This window comes from Thalassophryne amazonica, chromosome 18, assembly GCF_902500255.1.
Source record: "Thalassophryne amazonica chromosome 18, fThaAma1.1, whole genome shotgun sequence".
Classification (NCBI taxonomy): domain Eukaryota; kingdom Metazoa; phylum Chordata; class Actinopteri; order Batrachoidiformes; family Batrachoididae; genus Thalassophryne; species Thalassophryne amazonica.
The window spans coordinates 66,270,535-66,283,535 of NC_047120.1; the positions used below are offsets into that span (position 1 = coordinate 66,270,535).

The following is a 13,001-nucleotide window of genomic DNA, read 5'->3' on the forward strand; positions in this document are numbered from 1 at the left end:
GGCTGCTTTTTTGAATTAAAAAAAATATTTTCCATTTCCCATTTGGAACAAAATTGTGCTGAATTTAATTGGGTTTTTAGAATTGTTTTATTATTGAGCGCTGACAGACAATTGTGTTTGCGTTGACATGACGTTTATTTCGGGGGGGGGGGGGGGGGGGGTCCTAATATAATAATGGATTAATACAAAAGCAAATCTCAGATTTTTTTTTTTTTTTTAAATGGGAATGTTTGAAGTGTTCAAATTTGATTTTCAGTTGGTCCACTGAAAGAAAAACCTTTATGATACAAACACTACATTTTTGTGAAAAAGGATGCCCCCCCCCCCAAAAAAAAAAATTGTACACTGCTACAATTCTCTGCACATATGAGCAAATAATGAAATGAAGTTTTGACAACTTGCTCCAAACTATTTATGAATACAAAAACAATTTGACAACATTTGCATCAGAGCAGATTTGTTATTTGTTCCTTCGATGTTGATTCTTTATTTCCTCTACTTCGTTCTCCATCGTGTGATAATCTACTGCCATCTCTGTCAGCTGAGAAGAAAAAATGAATGAGTTATTTCTAATTTCAGCAGATGTTCTACTTTCAAAATCATCATGATAAATATTCCATGAAAATATGAAAAACAGGTGTTTTTCTTCCCCCAATATGAGTTGAAATGATTTTAAGATTTGTTCAGACATCCCTGCTTCCCCGTCTTGATGTACAACCCCTGGCAAAACTTATGGAATCACCGGCCTCGGAGGATGTTCATTCAGTTGTTTAATTTTGTAGAGAAAAAGCAGATCACAGACATGACACAAAACTAAAGTCATTTCAAATGGCAACTTTCTGGCTTTAAGAAACACTATAAGAAATCAAGAAAAAAAGATTGTGGCAGTCAGTAACGGTTACTTTTTTAGACCAAGCAGAGGAAAAAAATATGGACTCACTCAATTCTGAGGAATAAATTATGGAATCACCCTGTAATTTTTCATCCCCAAAACTAACACCTGCATCAAATCACATCTGCTTGTTAGTCTGCATCTAAAAAGGAGTGATCACACCTTGGAGAGCTGTTGCACCAAGTGGACTGATATGAATCATGGCTCCAACACGAGAGATGTCAGTTGAAACAAAGAGAGGATTATCAAACTCTTAAAAGAGGGTAAATCATCACGCAATGTTGCAAAAGATGTTGGTTGTTCACAGTCAGCTGTGTCTAAACTCTGGACCAAATACAAACAACATGGGAAGGTTGTTAAAGGCAAACATACTGGTAGACCAAGGAAGACATCAAAGTGTCAAGACAGAAAACTTAAAGCAATATGTCTCAAAAATCGAAAAATGTACAACAAAACAAATGAGGAACGAATGGGAGGAAACTGGAGTCAACGTCTGTGACCAAACTGTAAGAAACAGCCTAAAGGAAATGGGATTTACATACAGAAAAGCTAAACGAAAGCCATCATTAACACCTAAACAGAAAAAAACAAGGTTACAATGGGCTAAAGAAAAGCAATCGTGGACTGTGGATGACTGGATGAAAGTCATATTCAGTGATGAATCTCAAATCTGCATTGGGCAAGGTGATGATGCTGGAACTTTTGTTTGGTGCCTTTCCAATGAGATTTATAAAGATGACTGCCTGAAGACAACATGTAAATTTCCACAGTCATTGATGATATGGGGCTGCATGTCAGGTAAAGGCACTGGGGAGATGGCTGTCATTACATCATCAATAAATGCACAAGTTTACGTTGATATTTTGGACACTTTTCTGATGTTTAAGGATGATTAAATCATTTTTCAAGAAGATAATGCATCTTGCCATAGAGCAAAAACTGTGAAAACATTCCTTGCAAAAAGACACATAGGGTCAATTTCATGACATAGGGTTAATGTCAACGAGCAGATGTGATTTGATGCAGGTGTTAGTTTTGGGGATGAAAATTTACAGGGTGATTCCATAATTTTTTCCTCAGAATTGAGTGAGTCCATATTTTTTTCCTCTGCTTGGTCTAAAAAAGTAACCGTTACTGACTGCCACAATCTTTTTTTCTTGATTTCTTATAGTGTTTCTTAAAGCCAGAAAGTTGCCATTTGAAATGACTTTAGTTTTGTGTCATGTCTGTGATCTGCTTTTTTTCTACAAAATTAAACAACTGAATGAACATCCTCCGAGGCCAGTGATTCCATAATTTTTGCCAGGGGTTGTATAAAGGCACATACTTCATCCTGGACATAAATGCCAACCGTTTCTCAGTCCTCACCATGTCCATGAGAATTTCAATCTTTAGTTTCAGCAGGTTGTTCTCCTCTTGAAGCTGTTCATTTTTTTTCTTCAGTCTCTGCATTTCCTTATTAGATACAGTTCCTCCAGATTCTGGTTAAAAAACAACAACAACAAAAAAAAAACAATAAATGACAGCTATAGAATCTACTGAAAGACCAGGACAGAAAGGATCTTTTCACTTAGACTGCCCAAACAGCAACTGTCCTGGACACTGCATTCTCTCTATTACTCCATACCCATGCTGTTAAGTTCTACAGCAGTCAGGGGTTAACACTTAAAAGCTGATGACGTTTAGGTTCAGTACAGTCTGTACCTGGAACTGGTCTGCCTGTTTTTTTTTTTGTTTGTTTGTTTTTGTTTTTTTAGTTGTCTTCATCAGCCTTTTCACTTCACCTTGTCTTGTGAAAGGTGCTTTTTTTTTGTTTCCTTTTTCTTCCTGGCAGCGTGACGTAATGTTGATTAATCCCTTAAACAGCTGACGTTGGTTAAAACGGCTGTTACGCTGTTTTAACCTGCATGTCAGCTGTTTATTGCCGCTTAATGGATATATATATATACACACACATATATATATATATATATACACACACACACACATATATATATATATATATATATATATATATTATTTTTTTTTTTTTTCTCGCAGTTATATACAACACTTATCAACATTTTTAACAGGCTGCATTTAGGACTAATCGCAGCAGGTGCAAAAAAAAAGGAAACTTCTCACACCTGCTCCTTTTACCATGACTGCATCAAAATGAACAGTTATCACTTAAAAACAAGTCGTCATAACACAACATCACACTTGTGCAAACTTTAGAATTAATATGTGCCTCCGTTCTTAACATTAACAGATACATTCCATTGAAGCGCGCGCTGGGACACTTCTAGTAATGATGTCACCTGTCGGAAACACACGAGTATTCACGAGCACTTTGTTTTTGGAAGTCTCCGTAGCTGTTTGCTGTGATTGCCGTATACTTTGAAACCGGTCACGATCCCGGTGGATCATCGGATGCTCACTAACAGCCTAAATCTAAATTGTCATGATTTCAGTGCGACATGTCCTTTAAACTTGTATTTTATGGAACTTCATATTTTATGAAATTTTTAGTTAGTGAGTTATGTAGTGTTATTTATTTTTTATTGTGTTAAATTTGTGCAGCAGTAGGTACAACTGCAACTGCTAAATAAATAAAGAAATACTATTATTATTATTTGCATTCATGTCCAGGTTTTGCATGTATACAGACAGAAAGACTGCACTAGGATCCTCATAAATCTGACCAGTGCTCTGAGACAGTTCTTTCTCTGTAGAAGAGTTTCAGTTTTCCCACAGCTGCTGTTGCTGCTATGTACAACATAACACAATTCTTCTTAAAGTGGCCACACTGCCAACGTATATCCTTAAAATGATCAAATTTCAAACTGTCAATTGTGATGATTTTACTGCCTCCTCTTGGTCATATGATGAACATGACATTCACAGTTGCTTGAGGCAGCTGGTGTCGAATATGAATCACATTTTTTTTTTCCAATCCCATACTTGGATGAAGCTCTCCACAAGGAGTGCTCATTAATTTTCCTCACTTCCACACTCTTTACCTGTTGTCCAATGTCCTCCGTCAAATTTCCAGCTTTGGCCCTCAATTTTCATAACAGGAGGTCCACACTCAAGGCCCAACTCCACTTCCCTCAGTGAACGATCCAACTACCACACCACAACACAAAAACACATCAGTCTGTACAACAATCATCGTGAAGAACAAATAGATGTATTTACAAATATGCAAAAATTATTTTTGAATGCAGTTTTTGTCTGTGTGTTAACAGACTGCAATTCAAATCTAACTTCCTTCAGGTATGATAAAGTACTGCAGTATGTGTAATCTAGTTACTGGCTGGACTGGAAAAATGCAAACATTAACCTTCACACCAGTTATTACTTTCTAAGGAAAACAGGAAAACATACATGGGTGATTCTTAGACTACAGGCACTTATTATGTCCTTTGATCATATTGTATGAAAAACAGAAAAAAGGGGAAATTTCACATTTTTATAGTTATCTTTACAATGAAAGTGTGTTAAGAAATTTGTTCTAGTAGTCTATGATGACTTTTTCACCTTTTTTCAGCATCATTATATGCAAATATTGCCATTTTTTGCTTGTCCCACACCCAGACTTTTGATCTTCAATGATAAAAATGAATGGTAAAGAAACGTTTTTCCTAATGTTTTAAAATATCTCTGAATAAAATATCAGTAAAATAATCAAAACATAATTGGGGTATTCAATGTCAAACAACTGTTGTGATTTTTTTAAACAAAATGTAGTTGTCCCACACTATTGCCGTAATTTCCACCACAACACTGTAATGTCCCTTTAAACAGTTTGTATGAAAGATTGTTTGGGTAGTTTCTATGGATATAAACAGTGACATCAGAGCACATGTATATAGCGCCAAATCACAACAAACAGTTGCCCCAAGGCGCTTTATATTGTAAGGCAATGGTGTGGTGGAAATTACATTTACAAGGCCAATAGTGCCCGTAGTTAAAGAATCACCCACATAAGCACAACAAAGACAAGTATGTAGCAAAGCAGTCTGAGTTTTATACACGTCTGAAAATAATGGAACAGCAACAAAGCAACCATGTGAGAAATCGCCTTCAGTAAATGCATTTCTTTGCTTAATATCACAGAAATGCACAATTATTGAAGTTAGACCTGCATAACAGAGTTTTCGTTTTGAAGTAAACTCACGGTGTGAAGGCTCGACAGTGAAGCACATTTACGTGGAGGAGTCTTCTTTGGGCTGAAAGTGTTTCCAAATAGCGGCATTTTCACTGATAGTATTTAAGGGCCTGAAAAAGAGAAATACACCAATACAAGCATTATTATTATCAACTTTCGAAGCGTGTATCAAACAGTTCGCTGAAGTACCGTACACACTTTGCTGTGGTGATTTCATTTGAAATGGCATTTTATTATTTTTTTTTTTAATCGAGTCGTTCAACTTCGTCTAGCGTTTCCAACTTTCCCCCCTTTTGTCCAGCAGGTGTCAGTCTCGAGCAATGCACGTTGGATTATCGAGCAAACCTTCGACTCGTGAATCATTTTCTCTGCTGTAGAAACCGTCGTTGGTAAAAACAAATATATAACCCATACCTGACAAATGAAACCGCAGGCTGTCTCGCAGATGATTAATCATTGCCGCGCCGCTGGAAACATATCGTTTACATATATAATTTAGCTTCTTACAGGCTGATTATTCAAACATGTCTTTTGAGTTTCTTTATCCCCAAGGAAACCAAAGCTTTGTCCTGCGCAAGTGTGAAGGTTACATTATAGACTACTTCTGAAATGTTTCACTATTTCATGTAAACATTTTGGAAAAGTTCTTTTATAAAGACTCTATGATTACGAAATAGACAGAGTAGAATAGAAGAAAATTACTGCGCAGTCTGCACGGTGTAGTTAGTATAATAATTTAACAGCAAACTCCCCTAAAAAGCAGACTTAGTGGTATCGCCCACAGTCGCAACCATCTCCTCCTGCGCCATGACGTCGTGTAATTTAACAAACTATTTACTCTTACCTATATTACAAATTCGTATGACTAACTTTTTATGTGTCGGTCCGGTGTTAAATAATATATTGGGCAAGTTAACCAACATTATATTTGATTTACTAGCGAACACTTTGGTGTTGTGACGTAATGAACACTTCGGAAACGCCGATATTGTTCGATTATCATCGTGCTGCTTGCTCGCGTTTAGTTTATAAAACAGGAAATAAATATAAGAAATTATAGAATACATCAATTTTCAATGTTTTATATATACTCCTCGGTACTTTCCCTGTATAGCCCCAGTGGCCTAATGGATAAGGCACTGGCCTCCTAAGCCAGGGATTGTGGGTTCGAGTCCCATCTGGGGTGGATGTTTTTTTTTTGTTTGTTTGTTTGAGGTGGAAAAAAACAGGCATGAGCAAACAGTCTAGAGAAAATTTGATTATAAAACGCAGAAATTGTCAGGAGTTAATTAATACTAACTCTTCTGAGTGAAAAAAAACCAACTTATTTTCTCTGTAATTCATGGAAACCTGTGTAACTGTAATTCATTTGAACCTACACAGTAAAATCACCAGTGTTAAATTTACACTGACAGTGAGCATATGGTCTCACAGTAGGACCATATGTACACTGTCAGTGTTAGTTTTACACTGGTGATTTTACTGTGTACCGCTGAAATTAGAACTTTATTGATCCCTAGGGAAGACTCCCTGGGGGAAATTGAGGTTCCAGCGACATTGTCAGCAGCACACAGGGTAAGAAGCACACGGAGTATCAAAAGTGAAAGTAAAAAGAAAAATAGTTTGCTATATACGAGGTCTGTTAGAAAAGTATCCGACCTTTTTATTTTTTTCAAAAACCATATGTATTTGAATCACATGTGATTGCATCAGCCAAGCTTGAACCTTCGTGCGCATGCGTGAGTTTTTTCACGCCTGTCGGTTGCGTCATTCGCCTGTGAGCAGGTTTTGTGTGAGCACTGGTCCACCCCGCTCATCGTTTTTTTATTGCAAATAAATGTCTGAACGATTTGGAGCTTTGCTGCATCAATTTTTTTCCAGAAACTGTGAGAGACCTCCAGGTGGACACCATTTGGAAAATTAATATGGCTTTCAGGGACGATTTTATGGGGATTACACAGATTAAGGAGTGATCCAGACGGTTTAAAGACCGCTTACAACTGCTGAGAGCGCGCCGAGCTCCGAGCGCCGATCGACAGGCTCAAACCCCGCTGAAACAACCAGATCATTTCCAACGTGAAGGCTTTGTTGACCCGGGACGTCGTCTGACTTTCACAAAAAGGCAGAAGGCGTGGATATCAGCACTTTTTCAGCACATTCCACTGTTACAGGAGTTTTTTTCATGGAAAGAAAAGCGGAGGGACGCGCCACGGAGCCGTTCATTACGCAGCACAAATCCACCTCCATGTTGGTCTCACAGGACGGCTTTCAGGTGGATTTCAGACGGCTGTCGATTGCTTTTCAGTCGTGTGATTATCCGAGAAATTGAGCATGAGCTGTACATGCCCCAACATGTCCTATGAGGCTTCATCACGGCGTTGCTTTGCGCCATGCGGCTCCACCGCGACGCACGTAACTCCGCTCTTCTTTCCATGACAAAAACTCCTGTAACAGTGGAATGTGCCGTTCATTTCTAAACTGGACACTGTCTTGATCCGGTATGTCGTCTGACTAGCACAGGAATTGTGAAAAGACGTGGACATCAGCACTTTTTTGGCACATTGAGACAGATGTGTGGAGGAGTTCCGTGCGTCGAGGTGGAGCCGCATGGCGCAAAGCAACGCCGTGATGAAGCCTCACAGGACAGGTTGGGGCATGTCCAGGTCATGCTCAATTTCTCGGATAATCACATGACTGAAAAGCAACCGACAGCCATCTGAAATCCACCTGAAAGCCGTCCTGTGAGACCAACACGGAGGTGGTTTTGTGGCGCGTAATGAACGGCTCCGTGGCATGTCCCTCCGCTTTTCTTTCCATGAAAAAAAACTGTAACAGTGGAATGTGCCGAAAAAGTGCTGATGTCCATGCCTTCTGCCTTTTTGTGAAAGTCAGACGACGTCCCGGATCAACAAAGCCTTCACGATGGAAATGATCTGGTTGTTTCAGTGGGGTTTGAGCCTGTCGATCAGCGCTCGGAGCGCGGCGCGCTCTCAGCAGTTGTGGGCGGTCTTTAAACCATCTGGATCACTCCTTAATCTGTGTAATCCCCATAAAATCGTCCCTGAAAGCCATATTAATTTTCCCGAACAGTGTCCACCTGGAGGTCTCTCACAGTTTCTGGAAAAAAATTGATTCAGCAAAGCTCCAAATCGTTCAGACATTTATTCGCAATAAAAAAAACGACGAGAGGGGTGGATCAGTGCTCACACAAAGCCTACTCACAGGCGAATGACGCAACCGACAGGCGTGAAAAAACTCACGCATGTGCACGAAGGTTCAAGCTTGGCTGATGCAATCACACGTGATTCAAATCCATATGGTTTTTGAAAAAAATAAAAAGGTCAGATACTTTTCTAACAGACCTCGTAAATATCAGACATACTAATGCAATAACATGCTTTTGGAGGGCTGTATGCATTTTCAGAGGCCCGACGTTCATGCCCAGTCGCCCAAAATGACAGATATTCGCCCGAGTTAGACAAGGGCGAATATCTGTCATTACGGGCAACTGGTCATGAATGGAGGGACTCAGAAAATGCATACCGCACAACAACAGCATGTTATTTGCATTATTATCACTTTTTACTGAGATACACAACACGTAACGCGTACATAAAAAGTTGGCTCACTTAACTTTTGTCGTGTCCGCTGGCGCGCGCTGCTCTCCTAATTCGGTAGTGCGTCCTCATCAAGCTGGCTGCTTTAGCTGCCGTTCATTGTCGTACTATCCATGAGAAAATCATCCGGAATATCCATATTGGGACCAAATCACACTTCTCGCCTTTTCATGTTTTCCTCTGCGGACAGTCCCCCCCGCGGACAGCCCTAGGGCTGCGCGCGCTATGATGTAATTTGTTTGCACACAGCGGGCAGGTATAGCCAGGTAGCATCGACGTAAATCTACGATACCGGCCCAGCAATCCCCCGGTAAAGTCATAATAATGATCAATACTGATTTACTGGCTACTACTGTTCCTCTCATTCCCGACCTCTGTCTTTCTGTTACTCCTCCTCCACCTGAGTGAGGAGTTGTACAGTCTGATGGTCTGAGGGACAAAGGAGAAAGGAAATGGAAGCACTTTCAATTTTAAAAAGCAAGCAGACATTGCTCCCTGTGTCACATATAATAATAATAATACAGAGAGGTTCAATAATTCATGAAATATTCAATGATTATTCCTCCAAAATGATTAGTATTGTACACAGTTAAGACAATAAAAGCCAGAAGATGAACACATTGATCCCTTAAGGGGGGGTGATAATCACTAAGCCACCATGCCGCCTCAATCAGATGTTAAGTACTGCCAAGGAGGTTATGTCTGCTATATAAGGAGGTTATACGATGTTTGTCTCTTTGAAAATTCATGAAACATGATTTTTCAACCCAAAAGCATATATGGAATCAATGTCCCATTTAGTCATTCAGTCTATATTTCAGTCATTTGGGAAAAACAAACAAACAAAAAACTTACCACTGCAGATGTTGCATCAGTTTTTTTGTTTGTTTGTTTTAGCTATGAATTTGAAGTGGTTCCAGGTTTCCGAGCAGGTTTGAAAAATGTTCTTAATTGGTGGAATTGCCCCACATTAATATATGTTGCTCCACAGTAAACTGGTCCACTGGGTCAGAGAGCAGGTGAAAGTGAGGAGAAACAGCGACCCCTTTTGGAAGCACATGGGGCTGATTCTGGCTCAGAGGGATTGACTCCAGTGCCGGAGCAACACACTGGGTCGAAGGCCTACACAGAGAGGTATGTGTGGGACGAGGGACTAGTGATGGCAGTTTCGAAGCCTCATGAACCAATGAGCCACTGCAACACAACTGGCTGAAAATCGACACACTGCTTCGACGCGTTTGATACAGTTTGAAGGGTGACATCTGCTGGATTGCTTTGAGAATTACCTTGAGCGAGTGCCGTAACAAGTGTTTGCGTTAATTCATGACTGATGTGGTTTGTTCTTGAAAAATAATAATAATAAAAACAACAAAAATGTCATTATTATACATGTATTATTGTGTCCTTTTAATGTAATAAATAGTCCCTACAGATGCACACATAATGGTTATGAAAGCTTTTATTGTAGACTATATGTAGATTTGTGTTATCATTCCTCAAACTATACTTGGATAAAATGTGACGTGAAAAGTGAGAAAGGCATGTGCTTCTGCAACTGGTGCTTATGTTGCTGTAATTTGTAAATTAGAATAGAGGGGATAGGAGACGGTGATTGTGCAACTTTCAACAATTTTTATTCAAAAAAAGAATAATGTCAACGGTGCTGGACTTTAATCGGCTCCTCTTCTGCCTCACCACCTCTCCAGCTTTGGAGAAGACCCGCTCGCAAGGCACTGATGTTGCTGCATCGACACATATTTTTTGCCATTCTCTGTAAATTGGGATAGACTGTGACTCGTGTCTCCCAGTATTTGAGCTGGTCTTCTCCTCTGGAGGTAGGCATATGTTGGGTCAAACCTTTGTAGTAAAGCCCTGAAGGCTTTGCTCTCCACTGTTTTGAATGGTTGTGCATCTTCCACAACATAGTCCACCAGTGCCTCATCCAAATCAGCTTGTCTGCTGTTAATGGAAATACAGTATGACATGCTGAGCTATTTTTGTTTATGAGTGTTTTAATCTTAGATAAAGAATAAAATACAGGTTACATGGCCTGATTCCTTCTCCAGGAGCAGCAACAGAAGCAGCAGCCATTGATGTCTCGGGATGTTTGGACCTCAGGTATTGTTACTGTACGTCAGCTCTTGAGCACAAATCAAGCACTTGACCTTTTTGGGGCTTATTAGATCAAAGTGCTCCCAAGCATTTGATCGTGCTCTTTTTGGAACTGGCTCCTGCATGTCCCTTCCTCACCACTACCCATTCTCTCTCTCTCACACACACACACACACACACACCTTTCTCACACCTTTCACTTCAACAAAATCACAGCTCTTCAGTCGCTCAGCTCAGTTTCTGATCTACCTATAATATATAGTCTAACCTATAACCTATGTTGATGTACTGTGTGAATAAATGTATGAATGGATGCCTGTTGTGTTTGGTGTGTGTCTGTCTATGTTAGATCCTATGTGTGTGTAGCTAACTATACTAAATGAACTCTAAACTAGACCTAAATATAAACGAATGCTTTCCTTGGCTCCAATTCACGGAGTAATTGGCAATAACAGTGTCGCTAGCAATCTCCTCCTCTCAAAAACCCACGGTTTGAGCTGCGATTCAGATCTCATTTAAATACTTGGTGGGTCGTATTGAAACACCCAGATTATTCAAATTTTCCGCAAAGCTCGACACGTGGTGTGACCTAACGAGGCCTCGCTCGCAGTGGTCACGTGATGGGGGCGTGCTCGAAACGCTGCTCAGTGACACTTCTGGTTCAAAAAGCTCGAACCTGTGTCGAGTAGAATGACTCGAGCTTAACATCACTACGAGGGACAGTGCCGTTTCATTCATCCGTCCCCGTCCAGCCCCCATCAGTGAACGCAGTCCAGTTTCTGAATGGTGTTGTCGACTTCCTGGACTTCATCCCAGCACTGACACCTCGTTCTAACAGGCCTAATTAGTTTCAGTGTTTCACGGCTTTTCTTGTTGAAATAAACGGTAAATGGACTGCATTTATATAGCGCTTTTCCATCTGCATCAGACGCTCAAAGCACTTTACAATAATGCCTCACATTCACCCCGATGTTCCTTTGAGTTTAAAGAGATGCTTGATTCCCAGTGAATCATGCAAATACAGCTTTCATCCTGTATCTCAGGTTGTGCACTCTTCAGTTTTAAACAGTAAGGTTTGCCTTATCAGGTTCTGCCAGGCTTTGAGAACCTGCTGCTGCTGGTTCACGTCTGCAGCCGCCGTGTGGGTCTCTAAACACTGAAACTTTAGGCTGTCTGACGATGTGCACGCAGCCACTGGAAGGACGTCCTTCAGCAACCACCCTGGTACACAAAGTTCTCCAGTCAGCCAAAAGCTTCACGCAAAGCTTCATTTCACAGCTCATGAGCGGCATCTAGTGGAGCATATTGGTTTTGCACAAATGTGAGCAGCGGAATCCCAAACTAGTTTTTAAGTGATGATATATTTTGTTGAACAAAGCCTGTCATATTTTATAAAAAGGTAATCTTGTCACTAATATCTACCAAACTACATGAAATGATCTGGACTCACAGATTCAGCTGGATCACACTTAGGTATTTGTGCTTCCACAGGTGTCACCAAAGTAAGCGACTGATTGGTTAGCTGAACGAGTTGAGGCTTAACATGTTTGCATATTTATCAAAATGTATTTTCTCCATTGTTAGACTCAGGCATTGAAGTTGGTTTTGTGGGTTCACAACCTGAAATTCTGATTTTATTTTTTAGCCCATAGAACAATAAAGACTAGCTCTCCCGGTCAGGTTTGTGTAATCCACTTGGTTTCTTTTTTCTTCCACTAACTGGCAGCTTATTCAGTGCCAGAAAAAATATCCATTGAGGTTTGTGCATCTAAACAAAGATGTGATGAAATGCATTCCCTCTTTTTCAAGACGGAAGAATCTAAATCAGTTTTCCAGCAAAGAATGTTCTTGTGCGGTCAAGGACATAAAAATCAGGCTTCAGTCAAAACAAAGTGATTTTTGAAGGGTATTTTTGGAGACAGGCAGGACAAGGATATCACTTTAGTTTATTAAAATGAAGATTTGTGACTCCTGCAGCTTCCTTAAACTGTATTCACTCTGACAAAGTTAACCATTAATTATATACAGGAACTCGGAACAGGAACAAATATGATAAATACTTCAGAAGTACAATCATGTATTTGTTTTTATTAATAACCTGGAAAAATCAGGGCAAAGGTTCATGTCCCACAGCATGTTTGCACCCTGGGCAAACATTGAAAAGCTTACCATTGATAAGTGATGCTTTTCTGCAGATCAGTGATTATGACCTTTGACCTTTTAACCC

General features: G+C 40.0%; 1 protein-coding gene and 1 non-coding gene across 2 annotated transcripts; one reads left to right on the plus strand and one right to left on the minus strand.

Annotated features, from left to right (window-relative positions):
• Window positions 1-147: 147 nt before the first annotated feature.
• Window positions 148-5,628, minus strand: cby1 (chibby homolog 1 (Drosophila)). The gene is made up of 5 exons (XM_034194051.1): window positions 5,460-5,628; window positions 5,055-5,155; window positions 3,895-4,000; window positions 2,261-2,373; window positions 148-541 (listed from the first exon to the last, which is right to left on the minus strand). Exons 2-5 carry the CDS (start codon window positions 5,130-5,132, stop codon window positions 461-463), a joined length of 378 nt encoding a protein of 125 aa, XP_034049942.1. The 5' UTR covers window positions 5,133-5,155; window positions 5,460-5,628; the 3' UTR covers window positions 148-460.
• Window positions 5,629-6,158: 530 nt separating this feature from the next.
• Window positions 6,159-6,231, plus strand: trnar-ccu. The gene has a single exon. It is a non-coding gene; the product is annotated as a tRNA-Arg (tRNA).
• The last annotated feature ends 6,770 nt before the right edge of the window (window positions 6,232-13,001 follow it).